Source organism: Zonotrichia albicollis, chromosome Z (assembly GCF_047830755.1).
Source record: "Zonotrichia albicollis isolate bZonAlb1 chromosome Z, bZonAlb1.hap1, whole genome shotgun sequence".
In the NCBI taxonomy this organism is placed as follows: Eukaryota; Metazoa; Chordata; class Aves; order Passeriformes; family Passerellidae; genus Zonotrichia; species Zonotrichia albicollis.
In genome coordinates, this window is record NC_133860.1 from 53,715,980 (window position 1) to 53,738,918 (window position 22,939).

General features: G+C 38.8%; 1 protein-coding gene across 4 annotated transcripts in view; it reads left to right on the forward strand.

Annotated features, from left to right (window-relative positions):
• LOC102072430 (TLE family member 4, transcriptional corepressor) overlaps positions 1-22,939 on the forward strand; it is a 103,230-nt gene that overhangs the window by 24,819 nt on the left and 55,472 nt on the right. For 3 of the 4 annotated variants that reach the window (XM_014270878.3, XM_014270877.3, XM_005492407.4), the window contains exons 5-6: positions 6,789-6,851; positions 14,854-14,928. In XM_014270878.3, the coding sequence (XP_014126353.1) occupies positions 6,789-6,851; positions 14,854-14,928 (138 nt within the window). The remainder of the gene's footprint in view (positions 1-6,788; positions 6,852-14,853; positions 14,929-22,939) is intronic. The other variant, XM_026796632.2, reaches the window with a different exon arrangement.

A 22,939-nucleotide genomic window follows, 5' to 3' on the forward strand; every position in this document is an offset into this window, starting at 1 on the left:
TTCTGTTTCCCTGCTTGCTGATGGAAGTTGATTTTAAGAAAATACCATCAACTTCATCACGCAACAGGCCTCATGCATGTTTATATGTCGCCCTAGGTAACTTGCTTTTCATTGTCTTAATCATGAATGATTCAGGATGTGTCCTTTTGTGCTCAGTTCAGCTCCGTGTGATTCTTGAGACATTAAATAATAGCTGTGTCTTATCAATTCACACAGAGCAGTATGTACATTAGAAAACTGGTTTTGAGAAGTCTTCCACTCGAGTTTATTGCCTATGCTGCTGTTTGTAGTATTTTTTGCAAAATAGACAAGTTTACTTTAAAAACACTGAATTAACTTGCAAAGGGAAAGTTACATCACTTTATGAGATTTGATGAGATGTAAAAAAGTTGGTAGGAAAGTGAGATGGAGAGTGGTACTTGTAGTTATTTGGCAGTCTGGTGGTGGTTCTTGTATGTGCATTGCTAAAATTGTTTTTCCTAAACATCAGCAATTTGGCTTGGTGAAGAAGATATTTTTTATTTAGTGTCCTTCTTACTACAGAAGGTAAGAAGTTCTTTTCCCTCCCCTTGCTTTGACTACAAGGGTATGCTCTTTGTATCTTGGTTTCTAAACACCATTCCTTCAGGGCTGAAAAGAAATTTTATATTCAAGGCTGGTAGTATTTCCTCCAGTTCTGTAGAACTGGAGTAAGCATTTCCAGACAAAAGTCTGTGATTAAAACAAAACATATTCTTCTTTATGAATGAAGAGTTAATTTTCTGTGAAATACTAAGATTAGCTTTTTTGCTTGCTTTATTCAGAATCGTGATATGTTTCATACAGTGTAATAATGGTTTTTTGTTCTCACTAATTTGTGAAATACTTGTTTAGGGTGTGTGCATGTGTTCTTGGTAAGCACTTAATAAACTAGATTGATCTTTTTGGCAAAGGCTGCATTGTGTAGAACAAATTAAACCTGAAATAACAGTTGTTGCAGATTATTTTTCTGAAAGCGTAATTGCATATATTCTTCTTCCTACTGGCTGCTGAAATGGGTTTCCCAATAATGTTTTATTATTCTGGTTTATTTCAACAATACATATATAGTAGTTTTGTTTCCATTCCACTGACAAACCTAGAGCCTCCAGTGGTAATTCTTTACCAGCAATTTTTTATAATTGTAATAACCATGGAACTTTGTGAAATATAGTGGAAATATTTTCCCAAAGTTTATGTGCTATAAATAAAATCCCAATTTTCTTTTTTCCACAGAATCATTTATGGGTTTTTTTCTTCCCAGGAAAAAGGGAGTGCAAATAGATATTTTTGAGCAACAAATTTATTCTGAACTCTCTATCTATTAGAACATTTCTGAATACTTTAATAACTGGAGTTTATATGACTCTTGCTTCTTTTTTAATCTCCATCAGTGCTAAGAGTTGGGACATATGCTAAAATGCTAATTAAGGCATGTGAACATATTTAACTGAGTGCTTATGCCCTATTTTAGCGGTGTGTGGCAAGGATAAATTGACTTAAACCATTATGTTGCCATCCTGAAAGGGATTTAGGATTCTAATGGTCCATCACATGCTCCTCTTTTCCTGCAGCTGATAGCTGTGGAGCCGTGGTTGTGCTCCAAGGACCAGCTTTACTGGGTCACCTCAAGTGGCCTGAGGTATAGTCTCATCTACAGACTTATCTTTGAACATTTTTCAGAACGCTTTATAGGCACTTCTGAACTTAAGGTGTCAGGTTTTTGGGTGTATTTAGGAAATAAAGTACCATTTAACTTTCAGGTCAAAAAGATTTCACTGTCTGAATCAGAAACTTAAGCTTTTGCTCTTGTGTTGAATCCCTGCAACAATGCTGAAGGGACTGTTAACTGATATGGGTCTTCATAATTTTACTGGGATCAGATTCTGGCACAGTGATTTATTATCATCTCTTCATATGCAGAAAAAAGGAAAAAAGTTAACATTGTAGTTAATAAATACTTAATCTTTCTCTTTTTAAAATGATACCACGTAAGTGTCGATGAAAAGAGATCAAAATTTTTAAAACAGTGTCTTGTAGGTGTCTCCCAAAGGATGCAAACAATACAGGCTTGCATTACACAAGCAAAAAGGCGATTTGAGCACAAGTCTTTCCTTTCTGCCTTTCTTTCATCTTTTCTGGTTCCATGCTGGTGTGTTTTTATGCAAAACCAAGCATCTTTTGTGTTCAGGGAAAGGAGTAGTAGAAGTGTCGGTGTTTGTTAACAGATTTGACAAACTGTGGCAGCAAAAGCTATCTTTTTTATATGTTGGCATGAGCAGTCACCCTTTTATTGGGCCATTAATGCTATTTCAGAGCATCACGCTGTATCCACAGGCAATAATTTAGCAGTTGTTTATCAGGAGCTTTCATAAAGCTTTGAATAGTATTATAACATTCAGTAACACTAACAACAGCATTTCAGAAAATGTGCCAGTTTACATGGGATATCCATGAATATAGCTGTTTGGGAATGCATGACCCACATAACCTATAAATGTAATTGGAATTTACAGTGCTGGCATAGGCTGGTGGATAGCAGATTAGAGCCCTGATTAACCATGTGATTCACAGGCTGGGAATATATTGTCCTAAGAAAGATTCATTAAATGCAATCAGAATTTCAAGTGGTCAGATGAAATTCAAGTATGCTGTTTGCTTTCCTTCCCCCTAACCTCACCCCCCTCACCCCCCGCCTTGTGTTTTTCTTTTTAGGTTGCCCTTGTACTCATTTATTTATTTATTTTATTTCCAGAGCTGGAAAATACTACTTTGATGAATCTGTTCCTCACCCTAAAGCTGTCTGTCTGTTATTCATCAGAAAGCAGGTCGCAGTTCAGTGAGCAGAAGAAAAGATTTTAATAGAAGCTGTGCCAAGGGCTGTAATGCATCATTTTAGGGCCCTAATTACATTACAATGACAAATATCAATGGTGACAACAGCAATAACCTACATCCTTTAATGGCTATGCTGGAAAAGGAGTTTGGGCACTGTGCCATCAGATTAGACTTGGTTTCAAAACATAGGCCATTAGAAGTGTGTGTGTCCACAGCGTTGCTGGCTGATAACTGCAGCCCAGTGGAAGGGTCTGTAAATAAATGAAGCCTCTCTAAAGCCTGGTCCTATGGGACAAAAAAGGTAAAATTAGATGACTCTGGAAGCAGCCGTGTTTCCGAGGCAACTTTGACTTTCTGTGTGAGGAATTGGATGCCTGGTTTTATGAAATCATACTTTCTCCTTCTCCTGGCAGTTAGACTGATCATGAAAAACCTATTGACCTGATGCCTAACAGAAAAAAGAAATCCTGAAGTGTTGTTCAAATGTAGGGTTGTAAAAATGTGTGAGTAGAAATGTGAATTTGTGCTTTACCTTGTGTCGGAGTTTGTACCTTAGGCAAAGAAGAATGAGTTTCCAGGCTTCCTCCAGGGGTACTAGGAATAGGTCTACTGAGATGCTAATCTATGTCATCAGTACCTACACCTTCAAGCTTCAGGGCAGCATCTCAAGAATCCCATCCAACTAGCTTCTGGCAGCTAACTTCTTTCTCCTGTATGTTTTGTGGAAGGCAATCAAGCCTGTTGCTGTGGCATTATCTCCTGCAGTTAATTGTTGAAACAGTTGAAGTATTGAGGCAGAGTGTACTTCATATTTACCACGTGAAAATGTCTGATACTTTTGAAAAGGTGTGATACTTTTACTGGTACAGAGCGTGTACCTTCCTATCATTTGTGCATGTACACAGTGTTTTCCTTTATGCCTTCAGAGTGCATGTGGTCTCCAAAGGTAGGCAGTCTGTGTCTCAGTCATGCTGTGTCTCTTCAGTCTGCCGCTGCTCAGCTGGCCTGTTTCCTTGCTGCCTGAATTTGGAGGATGATAACTATGGCTTTTATACATAGCCATAAAAGCAACTGGGGATGCTTTTTGTTAGGGAAAGTGAAGACTGTTTTAATAAGGAAAAAATGCAAACACTTTGGCATAGCCAGGGCTTTTTGGCTTTGTTGTGATTGGCCTAGCAGAGAAATGCTGCTGAGGGATGTTTTGACATCACTTGAACCTGTTTTAGCTATTTTTCTTCTCCACAGTATGAGTTGGGTGCTGTCTCCATCAGCTCACTTCCCTGCATACAGCATGCAAGGACTCATTCTGCACTCCAGTGGGATTGATATGAAGATATTTATTGCTGTTGTGTAACTGTACATATTCAGCCACCTGTTTTCAGTTACTTACAGCTTTTCAGTTACTTACAACTCTTTTTAGTTGAACATTTCCCAGGTTTGGAATCTGCCAGAGGTGAATTTTTCTATAAATATTGAGAAAATGTATTTCAGCCTACATTGGCCAGAAGAGCAGTAGAAGGGAGACATACATCTGTTGGGGAGAAGGAAGAGAAGTGATCAAAAGAAAAACATAATAACTGAAATAACTTGAAGTATCTGTGGTTGAGTACCTTACTTGAGCAGAAATGCCTCAAAGTAAATTGAATACAATTATTTTTGTTGACTAAGCTATATTCTAGCTGAACAGTAATTTACAGGTTTGATGGGGAAGCCAGTGAAGTTTTACAGCCTGTATTACCCAGGAGGTCAAATAAGACAATTGTAACAGTCCCTTCTGGCCTTAAAATCTATGAATCTACAAGCTTTTTAAAATTAGATGCTGAGCTCATGCATGGCTCTTCGGGCTGGTTTTGTTCTCGGTTCCTTAGCAGTGCAGTAAAGGTATCTAGCTAATGTAGCTGTGGTAGAAAAGGGGTTTTCCAAAGGCTACCCACGGGGAGCTGTGCAGGGCAAGGTTGTGACAGGCATTTTAAAGATGGGAGGAGTTGTTTTGCAGCAGAAGAAAGCATGATGTGCCTTTTTTTTTTTTTTTTTTTTTTTTTTTTTTTTTTTACAAAGGCACATATCTATGTTAAATGGCAGGTCAGAGTGGCTTCAGCTTACTCCAAGACAGAGGCACTGGGAAATTTTCTGCTCATGTGGAAAAGCCTTGAAGAATAGAATAGAATGTGTAGTTTTCTCACTGGTTTTAGGGCACTCAGGAGATTTCTCAAAAAAAAAAAAAACCAAAAAACAAACAGTGTGGTTGGAACCCAAAATTTGGAAATGACTAAGAACCACTAAGAACAGGTACTTTACAGCTGTGCCTTATATTTGCAGTCTACATTTCCTTAATCAAATGCTGTTGTTCAAGTAATGCTGTATTGGATAGTGTAGCCTTTCTGGCTGAAGCTTAGGTGCACACAACTTGTGACACCCTGTGCTGCTCTGTGTAACAAGCAGTTATAAATCTCCTTGTCAACTAGTGTAGTGAATGCTGTCTATTTAAAAGAATATTTAAGTTTTCCCTTGTGGGATATCTGATATTATAGATGTATTTGAAATTTGTGGATAATTTAGTTTTTTGCTGAACAGAACATATTATAAAGTATCCTATAAGGTACCTATGCTGCTGAATAAATAGAAAAGGCGTATTAAACAAATACGAAAAAAAAAATCATTAAAATGCATAAATTTAATTATATGAGGACTTGCATAAACAGTGAAAACCAGTGAGGAGATACAAGGACAGTTTAACATAGAAATTGCTATATAAATAGTGTAAGGGAATCTAGGTGGATTTCAGAGAAAGGGAGAAGTGTATTCCAAAATAGTATGTATTAAGTCATGTGTATCACACAGTATGCACAAGGGGGCAGAGTTAGTTTCACATGTGCTCTTACCTCTTGCAAACCATATCTGCTGGTTACATAGCTTTTTAACTGTAATATTCCTTGAACCCAGATTTATTTTATTTGAACTTCTGCCTTTTTAGTGCTGCTTGTGAGCCTTTCTGATCTACAGATTCTTTTCCAAGTGTTTGCTATTTAAAAGATAGCATAGCAAAAAGGCTGGAAGGTTTGCCTTTAGAAGAAGGAATGCTAAATTGCATGTTAGTATGTCTTTATCCCATAATTCGTGACTTTGCAAGAGGAAAGTCTGATCGTAAAATGAGGAGCTGATCCTGGTTAGAATTTAGTGTAAGAAAATTATGATTTATAGTAGGAAAGTCTGTATGGCTTTGAATATTCTGCTTCTGGAGCTGTAATTTTTGTATTATTTAAACAGATCTCCTCTGTCTCTATTGAGATTTTCAGATTAAATACAGAGAATTGATCTCTGATATGAAAATAAAACAATGTGTATTATTAATTTGTGGTTACAGTTGCCACATGAAAGTAGCTACTACTAACCAGGAGAATAAATAACAGCAGAAGCGTGTTACAAGGCTGCAGTATTCCTTCCTGAAATATATGGTAGAATGATTATCAGTAACATTGTATATTGCAATGCTAATGTTCTCATGATACGCACTGTTACAAGTAAACGGTGTATTTGTTCCCTTTGCTTACAATGGCATTGCTCTTATTTGAAGTGATCCTTCCTTTTGCGTCATAAGAGAGAGTTCAGTTTGATACAAAGAATTTTGTTTATCTTTTTTGTTACATCTCCTGAAGATTCTGTTCTTTAAATTCCTATGATAATGTAATCAAAAATAACTACACTTTGTATCGGTTCGAAATAGTGGTTTTAAGGAAAATATTTTAGCCAGAAATTACTAGCTTCCTAAGTACATTTGGATCCCTGTGCGAACACTTTTGTTATTTTGAGAACATCTCTTGGCCAGAGTATGGCCAGAGTTGAAAGAAAACAAATTTCTCTTTAGGGTTCATGGGTGACAGTCTCAGTTGAGAATTTATGTAATTGAACTTCTTTTTTCTTGTGACTTACAGGCAGAAATTGTCAAGAGGCTGAATGCTATATGTGCACAAGTCATTCCCTTCCTGTCCCAAGAGGTAGGTAGTCATCTGTACTGCTTCTGATCTAAACGATTGCATCATTGTATCTATTACAAATGTGGGGCTTTGTGTTGAGTCTGTTTCCTTATGGATCTCTTGGCACTTGTAGATGACTTTCCGTTGCGCTGTTATCACTTTATCATCATTATCTTCAAGCCTATTGCAATACCATTTAAATATATTTATGAAATGGAATGTGTTGCAGTGTCAAAGCAGAATTTTAGTTTAAATATTTTTCTTCAACATACAATGTAGTTTCTCTTGCAGTTATGATTTTGTAGGTCTGAAATCAAAGACAGCTTGCAAAAATGCTAGAAAGGCATAATTTGTGCTCCATCTTTGGCAGTGAACATTAAAGTTCGGCAGAAACTTCTGTTTTGGTACATGAATAGTGATGTTCAACACAGCAGGCATAGAAACACAGTTTTTATGCTGGCTCTTTGCTCTCTGTATCCCTGATTACTTCCTACCTTAAATCCTTTTATGTTTTTGTGTATTTGGGGAATGTAAACAGAAAATTGAAACTCACTGTGAGCTAATTTCTCTAACCATTAATTTTTTCCAAATTATGATTTGCTAGTATTATTGTGAGTGCATTGTAGATAATTTAAAAGGCGCTGGGATTTAGGGGGGTAGATGGGAGCTAATGAGGAAACTTCCAAGCAACTGGCGTGTGTGAAGTAAATAGGAAGTGTGGTTCATGAAAGGAAACCTTTGGTGCATATTGGCTTCCCTTGTCGACTCCTCTGAAGGAAAGGGACTGGACATTGGGATCTGTTGGTGCAGGTTTGTGTGCATCAATTTAGCGCACAGCGTCATTTTAATACAATATGTAGATGCAAAGACAGAATTGGAAGGTGTATTTTTATGTGTTGCATCTGTAAAACGTCATGCCTGAGAATGCGATGTGACTTCCTCCTGGCTTTTCGGTTGTTACATAAAATGCCGGTGCTTTTCGAGGGAGCTGCTCAGCTGGCTGCAAATGAGAGGCTGTGTGGTCCATGTTGCTGTTCAGCTAATGAGCTTTGTGCGTGCCACACGTGTGTGTATCTGTGTGTATTTGAAACAAGAATTACACCATCAAAACTAGAACCTGACAGTGTTTGTGAGTGCCACTGGACTCTCTGCTTATGAAGATGGATTTGTGGAAACTAAATAATGTGTAATGTTCTTGCTCCATTGCTGGAGGACCAGCATTCAAGTCCTTCACAGATCTAAAACAAGTAGCTGTTTTGTACTTTGACTGCTTCAGAGTCTCTATGGGGTGCAGTTACACATTTTTATTTGCTTTTCAGAGATAGCATACCACATATAGACAGCAGGGAAGGATTGAGAGGGGAAGCATAAAAAAAAGCTTTTCATGTGTCTTGACAGCGCAGCTGCCAGTGACTTTTTTACAATGGGTTTAGGAACATATTGATGATTTTTTGACCTCTTCAAGTAAGAATACATATTTAAATCAGTATATGTTGGCATACACTGATGTGTCAAAAGGGAACTGAGCTTCAGGTTTGAGTGTAGTAATAGTCTTGGTTTCTCTCTAATTTGTATCCTTAAAAAGTTAATGTCTTAATGGAAGTCTCTTTATTTCATCATCCAGATTAATAGAGAATTGAATTGCAGCATGCTTTTGCTGTTTATGCATTTTACATGCAGTCTAATTGTGGAATAGTGGCTGAAAAATGTGATCAGGCTTCTTTATATTGTGCCTGAGGGAAAAATGAACAAAATACAGTGGTTGCATGCACTGATGGCAACATTATTGCCTCATAATAGCACCAGGTTAACTTGTCTTATTGCTTGTTAACTTTGTAAGGAATCAATGGCTTGTGGTAACTCACTTAGAAGTAAGAAATTGTGGGCAAAATCACATAGAGAACTTGTGAAAAGGATGCATTTATAATACATCACCCTACTGTGTACTACTGTCTGCTTTATTTCTGGGGGCAGTCCAGTATAGTATTCAGTAAATTCTCCAGGCCTCAGGCAGTTTTATTGTGCTGTACATCATCTAAGCATATATTTAAAACAAAGTTTCTAACCTGCCTAAACACACAGTCAACTGATACCTTGTTTTTACATTTATTCCAGTTTAGGCAGACTGTAAAAAACAGCACCAAAAAACCACAAGCTTCCCATTTTTGTAGGAAAGAGTGATTCTGTGGTCAAAAATGTGATATGGACCTCAGGGGCAATGTGTGTTCAATTTCTGCTGTGGTGTTGAGCTTCCTGTGCTGCAACAGTCATTTTCCACCTCTGTGTGATACGGTGAGATAACAGTGTGATCAAAGTAGTTCCTATTGCATAAAATGAAAGGGGTGCCTGCCTGGGTGTAGGTTGTGGTCATTCAGTTAATTTAGTTTAATCTGCTGCAGTTGGTAGATAGTTCAGTGTTCCCATGCTTGAATGACCTAGCCAGTACAGTGCAATTAATTTTATGTCTATAGCCATAGACAGTGCCTCTGCTAATTGACACTTCTTAACTGAATTTACCAGCTTCAGCAGAGTATGACACTTTCACAACCTGTGGCTTTCAAGCTGGGGCTAGTTCCTGTCTGCTCAAGGTGGTGTTTGTGGCTAGTTGCAACCTTTGGCTGTTATTGCGGGCTAAGTGCTGAATGACCTCCAGTGTTGGATAGTGGCACTTCTTCAGTGTGTCTGGAGATACATATCACAGTCACCTTCTTTTGAGTAAATACTGTCTGTGTTTATATTAATGAAACACATATAAACTGGCAGATGTACAGCAAATGCTGTAGTTGTGGCAACTTAGAGCTCAGCACTACTTGCAAAAGGTGCTTGAGAAGCAAGTACTGGTCCCTGTCAATTTACATGCCTCAATGAAAACATTTTGGAATGCTGAATGAGGCTGTTATAAACTTTCTTGGGAGGTTCACTTTCCTTTCCAACTGTCAGTGAGCTAGCTAATAACTAGCTAGACGGATTGTTTTTTAACAGGCATCTTCCCTGTGCACACTAAGGTCGTTAGATGTACCTTCTAGTGTAATAAAATGCAAAGCACTGGCATGCAAACATGTAAACATCAAGAGGAAATTCTGCTTGGAGTCTTCTCTTTTCGAACTTTTTGATATCAATTGATGGTTTTTCTTTAAAGAGGTTGATGTGGAGCATAATATGCTTGCTCTTCTTTGTACATGCTTCCCCTAGAGGTGTTTCTAAAGTCCAGTAAATTTGAATGAGGAGTATGAGATCCACTATGCAGAAGCAGAGGGGGATTTCTTGCATACTGATCGAGAGGAAATAGCTTTTGGTCTGAGATGTGAGGTTGAGAAAACAGAATTATTTGCCTCCATCTCAGACTTGCCCCAGACTAGAGCTAAACAGTAAATGCAAGGGAACTCTGAGAGATCTGTAATCCTTCTGCCAAGAAATGCATCTCATTAGCAATTAATGCATACATTGCTAATAATGCTCTCACATTTTTGTGAAGTAGTTATTATATCTTGTCTGGGTTATGGTGCCTGGATGCAGTAACCCAACTTGTCCCTTGTAGCCTTTACAGTGCACGCTGTATGCCATGGTAAATGTGTATTTGCTTTCCAGTTCTCACTAGCATTTTTGGCATGGCCTTGTCTCATTATGCTGTCTCTAGATAGGGTTTCCAAGAAGGGCATGCTGCAGTTCTTAAGCAAGACCTGTACTACCTCTAAACATATCATAAACAACAAAATAATAAAGTAAGGAATAGCAGAGGCTGCTTACTTCTTCAAAGCAAATTTTTCAGTGAGTTTTGCTTTGGATGTTGGTGGCAACCCTGAAGACAGGCTGTAATTAGGGGTTTTTAACACCAGTGTAATTGTGTCCGTGCCTGGGGAAATTTTGGCTGCTCACTTGCTGTCAGCACAACTCTGCCTGTCACTGGGAGTTGTGGAGAGCTCTGACATGGTATGAAAAGCCTGGGAATTTTCCACCGTGTTGCAATGCCCGTGCATAAGCCAGGGCTAGGTGACAAGTGCGTGGTGAGACACTGATGGTGAAAAAGCCTAGGTTCTTCTTGTGGTCTCTGTAGTTGTTGCTACACGCTGTGAGACTTAAATGAAGTGATTTTCCAAAACGAGGCAAGTACAGGCACACTGCTCACTATAGAACACAAAAAGGGGAGAAGAAATGAAAAAAAGTGAGAAATGAGAAACAGTACTAGCCTGCATGACAGGTGGGGCAGGGTATCGAGCTCATTGCTCTGGCATGTTAAATGCAGTGCAAAGTACTGTTTTCCCACAGCTGAAAAAACCCAGATCTGTCATTTGCGTGTGTGCACAGATGAAGGCTAGCATTAAATGTGTGTGAAAGTTGCAACCCTGTGTCTGTATTTGGTTGGGAAAAAAGTAACCCTTTATTGTTTTTGCTGTTTTTACTTGGCTGTAAATCGCTACATGATCACTTGGTGGACAGGCGGATGTGTATGGCTTGGTTTTAACATAATGCTGCTTGTTACTGGTGCGCTGGCTCAGGAGGGTGTTCAGGCACACATAGTAGGTGTTGGGACCATCCATCCTTGGGTACCAATTCAGGCTGGGCCAGCCAGCTGCCATCCTGCTCAGTGGGCCCGTGGGCTCCCTGCCCCCTCCCAAAACCTTGGGTTTGGGTTACAGTGGGTCCCTGGACCCAGCTGGGTTCTTTAGGTGTAGAGATCCCCACCTGTTTCTGGAGCCATGGCTGGTAACACAGAGCTCCCAGCCCACCCCAGTTTCAGAAAGGCTGTGAGCAGACAGCTCTTCAAAACTCTGCATGGGTTTTCCTGCACCCTTTTTCACTCAAGTGTGTGGTTTTTGTCTGTAACTTGAAGTCGTGCCAGGGTCACTCAACCCTGGGTGGTTTTGGAAGCTGAGGAAGTGCCTCCTCTGTTGCTGCAATGAGCTGGAAGTGATGGAAAGGCTAATTACAGACCATCTATTTTGAGTCTTTTGCATACAAAGCCACTGAAGATGAAATCAATGTTAAAGCAGCTAGCAATAGGAGAATTTTAATAGTCTCTACTGTACCTAATTTAGGTTAAGTGTTACTAGGCCCTCGGGTTTTCTCCTCTCTATGAGGTCTTGATCCCAAGCCTATTAGAATCAATGAAAGATGGATTGTGTGACTGCTCTGGCAGAAATCTGAAAGGGGGGTTTTGGTAGTCCATCCCTTCACCTTTTCTTCCTCTGGCCTAAGAAATAATATTTTTTCTAAATTCTTCTGAGAACTATTCTTTATGTATTTGCTGTAAGGGAACAGAATATACTCTAACTTTTGTGGAGTTGACTTATTCTCTAAATCCTGGATGCAAATTGAAGTAAGTTCTACAATAATTTTGATAGGTTTAGGCCAGCTTTTGTAGATGCCTTAGACATTTTTTCTTCTCCTGGGAGCAGGATTTAAATAAATTGATGTTGGAATAGAACACTCACATATACAAGAGCTTTCTTTTCCTCAGTGCAAAAAGCATTGCCTGTGGTAGGACAGAGGAGATGACAGTAAATTTCTCAGTAAATGATTTTATTTTAAAAAGTAAATATTTTAAAACCTCTGCTTTGTTCTTTTAGTATTTTTTTTTCAATGAATTAATGAAAAATTCTGTGGTGTGAATGTTTTCTACCAGAAAATAGTGGTGTAGTTTTTATAATCACTCTGTTGACATACATAGAGTCATGGGTCACTAGGCTTGCAGCTATATAATCAATGTAAGCTGTACCTATCCTTAACAAGTGATAACTTGGAGCTGATAACACATTAGCAGGAACTTGGTGATTGAATATCATAATTTCCTTTTTTTCTGGTATCTGTCGTAGAGGTACACTGGATTTTTAATTTTTAAATTCTTTTTCTTGAATACCAAGAACATTGTATGCTGATGTTCAACCTGCTTTTTAGTCTTTACATTCTTATAAGATAGATTGGGCAGATTTGGTTTATACTGACAATGCAGTTTTACAAAACTGAAACTTCTGTGATTCTGTTTACACCTAAAAAGTAGTGGTATTAGTGGCGTCCAGTAATTTCCTTCATTTGCTTAAAAACAAACAAACTCTAAAACCATTTTCTTCCATCCAGGAGTGTTTGTAAATTATGACCTTGACTACTTGCATTTATCTGTTTTTCTTAGTTGGGATCAGAATTTCTTAGTGTCATTGGTTAGGAATGACACTCCCCATTTAGTGTTCCCACTAAGAAAAAAACTATGCAGCCACTTCCCCCACAACCTTTCTCTATGGGAGAAAAAAGTCAGAGATTATGGGTTGAGATAAGAACAAATTACTGGAAACAGCCATGAGATAAGAAAACAGACAGTAACAGCAACTATGCTAATCTCAAAAATGTACAGAGAGAGGCTGATGTACAAGTAAAATTGCTCACCAAGCCTAGGACAAAAAACCAATGAAAGACAGACCCTCCAGCTACCATGCTTTCCTGGACCAAAAGCCATTTCTTCTGGAAGCCCAGGCCTATTTTTGCCCTGAAACAATGAGGTGTGGTGGTATAGGACAGCCCAGACAGACCCAAACCTCATGGCTGCTGTGTAAAAATAGTTCTGTACAGGCCAAAACCAGGACATAGAGTTAGGGGTGGATTTTTAGGTTTGTTTTTTTTTGCCCTGAGAACTTTGATGCAAGAGGGCTTTTAAGTGAAAATACCATTTTTGTTTGTGTGTTGCACTCAGAATTGTGAAATCTGGGCCTGCCAAGCCCCTGAAGTAGCAGCACACTTTTTTACAGCCCCTCTTTTTTAAGCCCCTCCTGCAGTGGGGCTTAGGGTGCTCCCTGGGGAGTCCCAATGATCTTCACCTAACTCTTGTGCTGGAGGTGGTCTTGAGGATTTGGGTCCTCGTTTTATCTTTTGCTACTTTTTGCTTCTGCTGAGGATGCACAGGAGGAATGGCTGTACAAGGTGGTCTGTACGTTCTGCCCATATACACAGCCATGGCAGGGCAAACTTGAATCTTTAAGGGGACCTTCTCAACCTTTCCCTTAAGCTTTGTACACATCTGGATGTTGGTTTTGACGCAAAGCTGGTGTTTGCATCATTGTTACAGTTTTCACACCTCTCCAGATTGTCAGGACCTCCCTCCTTTTTCTGTTCAACCTGTGGCTGTAAATCATCGATGTCTCACTCTCAGTGCAGATCACACAACCTACTTGCAGTTCTCCATGACCCCTCCTTGCACCTATTTGTTCTGTGTCATGCTGATTCTGCGAGGCTGCCTGTGAAGATTAATTTGCCACTGGTGGAGGTCTGAACAGCCATGGATCTGGTTGCAAGATGAGAACCTTATTTTGTTTGTAGTCGATGTTTTCAAATAAATACCAGTCAGCTTTCAACATACAGCAATTTTGAATTTAGTGCAGGAATACAGTATCACTCAAACTGATAAAACCACTGGAGCTTGTAAACTGTGTTGTTAATTAGACCATGTGTTTTTGATGGACTTTTTAAAGCTATTAAAATTTACATGTTGGGGATTGAAATAATTAGTTCTCTTTCATATGTTTGACAGATTTGTGAATGCCATTTTAAATTTTTTTCTTATGGTTGGGCTGCTTTGAAATGCACCTAGGAGGAGAATCTGTATATTCCTCAGTGATGTGATTGCCATGTGCTTGTTGAAAAGATACACCTTTCTTTTCAGAAAACTGGGTGGGCTTTATTCATAAAGTTTCCATGGCTGTAAGGAAAGAGGCTTACATTTGAAGATGGCATTTAAATTCAAAAGCACATCGTGCTGATGAACAAAAGGAAGACAGTTTTCCATTTAGCCAGGTTGTGAAAGAGCTCTTTGGGAAGCAGAGGTGTAATTCCCAGCATGTAATGGCATACAGATAAAAATCCTTCCCTTGCCTATATATTTTTGCTTATCAACACACAATGTGACTGTCTATTAGAGAGCAGTTACTTCGGATCCTGCATGTCTTAGAAAAGCAAATAAAGACAATAAAAGTAAGAATCTATGCTAAATAATTTAGAAAACAAATAATTTTGTTCTGTTTCTGATCTTCATTTATAGCACCAGCAACAAGTGGTGCAGGCTGTGGAGCGTGCCAAACAAGTGACCATGGCAGAACTGAACGCAATCATTGGGGTATGTGGTCTTTCCATTTTAGCTCTGATAGTGCTTGTAAATAGCTTTTCTTTTTCTTTCTTTCTTGCATGAACTCATTTCCATCAGGTGGACAAAAGTTGTGGGCAGTGGTGAAGTTCAGTAGCTTGACCTTCATAAAAGCTGGTTACTAGCTGAAGACTTTTGCTTGCACTGTGCCAAGAAGACTAATGGGGTAATTAATGTCTGTGTTGTATCTATTCCCCAAAGCAGGCTCAGTATTTGTTTTTCCTGTGGTTTTTTTGTTGTTCCATTTAACTACCATTGTTTCCTTTGCATACCACCTGCCAGTCTGCTTCTGCAGCCATGGTAACAGGTACCCTTGATATGATAGACTTTTCCCCATCTTTGCTGCCCACATATTTTTTTGCGTGTTGGTTCAAGACTCTGAGTATTAACCACAGTTTTTATTTTTACATTAAAAAATAGCTGTTACTTTAGAAAACCAAAAAAAGCACCAAACCAACCAACCAAAACACACCCACCAAAACCAAAATACCAAACACACAATCAAGATGGGCAGCAGAAAAACTCATCCCCACTGTGCTTATAGGTGTCCTGCTCTTAGTCATCTATGGAGCTTATAGGTGTCCTGCTCTTAGTCATGCATGGAGCTCCTCTTGTAAAACCTTTGCTGACAGCGGTATTAGCCCAGTACAGAGATTTTATAGGTGTGGGCAGCCACAGTGTTTATATTTTGAAACTGGAGAAGAGACATAACAGCAAAAACTCTAGCTGTTCGCACTACATAAAATAAAGGTGAGAAGTCATAGCTTAATAACACATTATTCTCTTGTATAATTATGCAGCTGAAGCAAGCAGTTGTTTTAGTTATTCTAATGAAGACACTACAACTGTACTTCATATCTTCTGCATCCTCCCAAATGCTTTTTCTTTTGTGTATAGATTAAACATAAAAGTATTTTTCCTTTTTTATTCAGTGCATCAAACACACTTTGAAATGCTAATTATTCCATTTACTTTCATTAAAATTCAAATTGCTGAATGAAGATGTGGATAAGGGTCGCCGAATAATCAATCTGAAGTGAAGATATGGCTTCAATTATGCCTCTGTCTTTTAACAAGGAAATCAGGACTTTCTGATCATTGCTGACAGTAGTTTAGAGCAGCGGTCTGATTGTAGCTTGTTTTTAATTGGCTATTTCTAGCTCTATTTTGTATACCTCTGACCACAAGAAAGCACTGGTAGTCAATTAGAAATTATAAATGGAAAAGAGTAACCCTTATTTCCTCTGAAGTGCCCGTTAGAAAGAAGGGGGTGAATCAGAGCGCATCGTGTAGAATCACGAATAACATTTGTTGTATGTCTATTATGCTCCAGTGGGGAGAGTGGGAAATGAATAATTTCCCAATTAGTTTTCATTACCTAACCAAAAATATTGCCTTTTATTAACATTTTTGCATAAAGTGAGTAGCTAAAGATTGGCTTCTTTGTTAAAGCTTTTATATGTGTGTGCTGCATGCGCATTTATAGTGTGTGTGTAAATGTGCATGTGTGGTTTTGTGTGTACTTGCACACTCATACTTCGCAGTCTGCCTGTGCACATTTTTGCCAGTTCACCTTTGCATTAGACAGACTGCAAAAAGAAATTTGATTTCTAGTAAAGGAAGTGTAAAGTGTGTGATGTTACAAATACTGGCCATCACACTAGTTATTTAAATTTGTCCTGCTTTCATGAACCACTAAACCACACAGAATAAAAACAAGCAGATGAGACACTTGTCTGGGAGCCTGGCAGTAATTCTGTTGGTCTTGCCCCCACCAGACAGAAGTAAATTTTCTTTTCTCTTCCTGTCAGAATTTCTTTTCATGTCAACTGAAATTCTGTTGTCTCAAACTTCTCTAAACTCTCGGATTTGGGTTTGTGCGTTAAAGTCAGCTAGCCCTTGCCTCCCTCACAAGCCTAATTTTTACCTGCCTTTTTTCACTCAGTTGTTCTATGTTGACTTAGGAAATAATGTGTGTTCCTCTTTAATTTTAGAAAAACAGGAGCAATACAGATTGAAATTGAGTACTCATTAGGTTTATAGATAAGTAATCTCATGCAGTCTTTTAGTGATTAATTTTTTAAAAATGGAATGAACAGGATTGCTAGTTATCTAATAAGCTTAAGATCATGTTGCAAGAATCCCACAACAGTGTTATGTCTGCATTTAGATTTAAAGTCTGAAAATGTAGCATGGGGCTAGAAAAGGCTTATCATACTTTGTAATGTGAATACCAATAAAAATAAAACAAAGAACATAATCGGAAATAATGGGTTTTTTATGTATCTGATGATGTTGTCTTATATTATTTTTCTGTTTAGTAAGTCTGGCAGGGTTTGTGTATTTTGAACCCTATGGTATATTAGAAACTTCCAGTGTTTGTTTAACCCATTGAACTGTGTATCAGACAAAAACAGAAGCAGTATTTGGAGTTTCTGTTGAAATGAGATTGTAGCTTAGGTCTCTGTTTTGTGGGCATCCTGTTTGGTTCACCTCACTCACGCTAAACTCTCTTGGTTTGAATAGAGCAACTCTGGCCTTGAGTTAAAAATGCATGCTACCAGCATGGAGTGTGGCACAAGGAAAGAACTGAAGGTGCACAGATCATATCTCTCTTTGTGTTTCACATGTATATATTTTTGTGTGAATGTGCTCTGATTTAATGGAATCTGATGAAGCACCTTCTAACCTTGCAATATTATTCTATCTTCATTGGTAAATGAACCAAATCACTGATCCGTGCAGTTTAAATGCAAAATACTGAAGTGAGCCCAGGACCCAGAGAGACTGCCTGTTCTCCTGACAATAAACTAGTTATGTTTAATGGAATGAAACAGAGTTATAATGACTTCTTTCACAGGTCATGTTCAGTTTAAAACTATTGATGGGCTCAAACAAGTTAAATATCATCTATCATCTTCTGGAGAGATGCAGCGAGAAAAACTAAACCAAAACTGGATATATCATAAGCGTGCTGCAGGAGGACTGTAAATCTGCAGGCATTCAGGGTCTACCTCTGGTGTTTGCCATGGGCAGTGTGTTGCAGCACTCTTGCTCAGGGCAGTCTGTAGTGCACATCCAGAGCTACTTCCCTGTAGGGCAGGGTGTTCCAGGATGAGCAGTGTGATATATCCAGTTGATCTTGTCATGTGTCATGCTGCCGTGTTTTTACATTAGAATCTGCAAGACTGCACTGTTGGAACAGCACACAAATCGTAGCCTTAAATCAGTAATATGATCTAATTAGGAATGATGTTTTCATTTCCTGTATTAATAAATTGAGTCATCTAACTTTCTTAAAACATTGGGGTTTGTTTTCGTTAATCCATTATACTTTACAATTGGAACATGCTGTGTGAGTGTGGTTACATTTTAACGAAGAAGCCAGGCAATTAACTTGTAACTTTTTAGGAATTTTTTCTGTTTAAAATAGTATTTTTTCAACTGCCTTTGGATAGTAAGGCAGAAATGAAGGCTTGTGTGCCTGCTTATCACATGGAGAGAGATAAATGTACCAAAAACTTAAGAACAGGTATGTGATGGTGTTCAAAGAAAATGCAGTTTAGCACAAGAAATGCTGAACCTCAATTTTTAGCAGTGACATTTTAATGATAGGAAGTCTGCAAAATTATTTGCCATCAATTGTGAAGGCAATAACAAGCCTTGGTGGTTTTTCACACCCTCTGTGTTAAGTGCTTTCAGAATGACAGCGTAAACTGTGTTGGAGAACTCCAAGGAAGTAAAACTGATTAAAATGTTCATGCTTGAATGGTGCTGATGGAATAGTTCATTTGGACTTTCTCTACCTCCTGCAGCTCAAGCTGAAATATTAAAATTCAGTGAATTTAAATCTCTCTCCCCTCAGCTCAGGAAAAAAACATTACATTTTAATAGGTTTTAAACTCATAATTCATTGGTTTGGAGCAGCACTATTAAATCTATTTAAATATTACGTGTATTACTAAGGAAATGATTGAAATAATTCTTTTTCTTTACCATTCTATGCATCTGAGTGAAAAAAGAATGGCTTTGGTTTAATTTTTAAGCATTTTGTTTTATCATGCCACTTTCATTATCTTCTTAAAAAATAAGCAAACGGCAGCTACTGAAAGAAAGGACGCCTTCTGTCTTGTCACATATAATTACTATGTTAAAAGGTTTCTTCTTAAATGCACTTTTGTCACCATTTCTACCTATTTGAGGCTAAGGTGCTTGTTTGACCCATCTCAAAAGATCCATAATTTTTGTTTGTTTTTAAGAGAGTGATTGTTTTACAGCTCTGGAGAACAACGGCTGTTTAAAAAATAGGCACAGAAGCCTCTGAAGGTGGTGTGGTGCAGATAAGTACACGCAACTTGAAATGAAGAGCTGGCCTCTGTGCCTGCCATGATTGCCGTGCTGCCTTGTCTGGGGCTGCAGATGCCGGATGCTGCTTAACATGCAGCAGCATCTCCTGCTCCTCTCAGATGGCGGCTTGCTTCTGGCTCACGCGTGTGCAGGTGCTGTGAGGAGCAGCGAGGGTTTTCTACTTGAACCAGCACACACAGTTTGCATGGAAAAGTTGTTCCTGCCCAGGTGTGTGCATTCGGAAATGGTGGTGTCAGGGAGGATAAGCGACACCAGAACAAAAGTGTTGTAGCATGGGGACAACAGTCACTTCTTTCTCCAGCCCTTCCGTATTGCTCATTCAAGGTGTGATAAGCAGTGGTTGAAGCTTAAATTCTGTAAAACTCTATATTGTACACAGGTTGTTACAGTGGGACAGCAGAGTCTGTATATTGTACACAGGTTGTTAAAGTGGGACAGCAGAGGTTGACTTAATATCTATATGCTTCGAATTATGTTTATTTGTGTACCCTAAAGACATGTTGAAATTCATTGCCCCCCATTTAATTACTCTTGTTTGCTGATTTTTTATTTAGTGGTCATATGGTCCTGCAAATATTTTGACCCTGCCTAGAGACTGAAATTGATTTGTAGAAGGCTTTTGGGTGAGCACTTTTGGTTTTGAATTATTCACCTGAAGTCTGGCTGAGTTAAAGACACCCTGTTTTTTGGTTGCAAAGATGTGTTTTTGAGGAATTTATCATCTTGTTCCTTTATTCCCATGTGCCAGCCTCAGAGAGAGCCTTGAAGGTGAGGTCTAATTTAAATAAATCTCCTCCGTATGCAGTGTCTTCATTTAAGGAAACTGAAAATTATCCTGTTAGGGATTTTTGAGGGAATTAATTGGAATGTAAATAATTTCCAGGTTCCATATTGCTGAGGATGGGTTTTAATTACTGTTGCTACACTTCGAGTGGGCTGCCACTGTCTTCAGCTTTTTGTCCTATTTTCAGTAGCTGTGGTAGCTAGTTGAATTTATATTGGTCTATCACTATATGAGCAGTCAGTGCTGCTGCAGTGTGAAGTGCTGACGACTTAGAGCCTCTCACTGCCAATATGCTGGTGCCAGAGGCCTTTGCTCGTTCTGCCTAAGTAAATGCGTGTGACACGAATGTTGTGGCTCGCACACTCCATCTCATCCGGCATGAGCGCTGACATTGGCCTCCATGCTTCTCAAGGGGTATCAAGCTGTGTGACCACTGTATCTTGTTTTTTAAATTAGGGTTAATCAGTGCAAATATGAAGAGTTGTGGAGAATTTTTGTAATATTTTGTAACACAAACGTATGTAATATTTTATTAATTACTTATATTTGTGTGGTTTCACTTCACACGCTGTAGAAATCAGACAATACTGTTGCCAGTGGGGTCTGTACTCCAGTAAGTGGAAGCTGTGCCTACCATATGCCAGATGTATTATGTTCCATCTTGGTCTGTTATATGCTGTGTATTGCCTTCAGTGATAGCTGGGGGAAAAAAAGTCTGTTAGGTTTTACAGTATTGTAAAGACAGGGATTTTCCAAAACCACTTGACAGCAAAATCAAGCAATGTTTATGTACTCAGTGATGATGCTTTCTGTTTAAATAGGCACCCTTACTGTACAGTATGGCCTAAAGAAAGGTGCTATTGTATCATGGTTTCAGCTACAGGAGTTCTGATATCACTCCTAAACAAGGTCACATATTTGCCACCTAGACTTCTTCCCAACCACACTTTGTAGGCTGCTGCCTACAGCTATGAATGAGGACCAGGACTGTATTGTAGAGTGAGTCAGGTAAATGTTTGCATTGCTTCAGGTGGGTGAATAGTACTTTTCATGTCTTCAATCTTAAATGTGGGACCAGAGCAAGGGCTCTAGTGCTTAACTGGGATGGACACTAAAATACTGCCTAAGTAGAGTATTTCAGCATGTTAAGTCCATCGATGAAGAAGGAATTTAGGAGGTCTTACACTGTCTGATGTTTCAGAATGTTTGATTTTTATTAGCAAGACAGTTACTTGCCTATTGCTTGCTGAATTCTTCACAGTCATGTCCTTGGGTATATGAATGCATCACAAACACCGATGAACTAACTCAGGATTGTTTGTGAAACAGAGGTCTACTGCTTTCTCTGTTATACTTTTTAAAGAGGCTAAGGCAAAAAGAACAAGTGGTCCTTCCACAGTCTTGGGGCTGCAATTTAAATCCAGATGATTTGATCCTTGTCAAGACCTTCCTTTATCGAAGCCACTGTAACTAGGAAACTGCACTAAAGCAAAAGAATTCACTTTAACTTTCAGTTACCTGGCTAATGGGCACTACATTAAAGAGGCATAACACTACATCTCACAGTGAAATCTGCTTGGAGAGGGGTAATGGTATCCACGTCTCCTAACACTTGTGGGAAGAGGCTGCTCAGCTCTGAGAAGAGCAGGCATTGCAGTCCTCTGCACAGGACCACAGCTGCACCAGAAATGGGCATCTTTGAAGACACAGAATGGGCTGGAAAGAATGGATCAGTCCGTGCATCCCAGGTTTTTATCTCAAGGAAGGACAGCTTGTTGAAATCCAACACAGTGTGTACTTGTGTGCTGTCAGCATGAAGAAGCATCGTGTTAGCACTTAGAGTTAAGGAATCTCCGCTTCTCAGTAAGTGCTATGTAGAAATTTGACTTGGTAAGGATTGGCTTGATAAGATGCATTAGAGAAATATATCTGTGAGATGCATAACATGCATCTGTTTTATGTTGGTATTACATGGCTCTAAAACCATACCTTGTGAGGAATCTTAGAAGTGATTTATAGCTGCCACATTTAAAAGCTTTGGTAATAGAATTGTGTATGGATTTTGCCACTTGAATCTCTCTGTGACCAGTGCCATTGCTTAACTTCTAGCTTTTATTGTTTGATTTGTGATACATCTCGGATGGTAACTTTTCAGTTTTTAGCCCAAGGTTTTAGAAACTGTTTACTGTGGTGACCCTAGAAGGTTATTTAGAAGTCTGCTGGGAAGAGCACAGATGTTACTCTCATTTCTAAAGGAAAGGACCAAAATTTACAGAGTCCCAACAGAAATGCTATCTTTTTACTGTTAGTCCAGAGGAGGAAAAAACAAATCTCTTCACACTGCCTATGGATAGGACATTAGTGGAGCATTTGGTAAATAAGGTACATGAACCAGTGTGTGCCTACTTAGCCAGAGATTAATTTTGCCATCTGTTTATACATAGCAGAAAACACAGATTTGCTGCAGTTGTTATTTTTTGCACTGGTCTGTGTGGAAAGGTTTCGAAGCAGAGTTTTGATATGTAAAGGCACATATCACACCACTGGCACTCCTCATGGCAAGGCCTTTAGCTTACAGTTTGTGCTTTCTGCCTTCTCTGGCAGATGTGGATTTTCTTTACCTTAAATAGAAACTGATGGGGGAGAAGGAGGAAGAGAGTTTTAAGTTCTGTGATTTATGTGGGAATTTCTGCCCTTTATTAAATGATAACAGAAAGTGATTTTGAAGAGTTTAATTCTTCCTCCCTCCACCTCCAATGTGAAATTGAGGTGAAGTCCTGCAATCAGAAGAAGGAAATACTGGACTCTAATACTGTTTTAAGGTGAACTTAG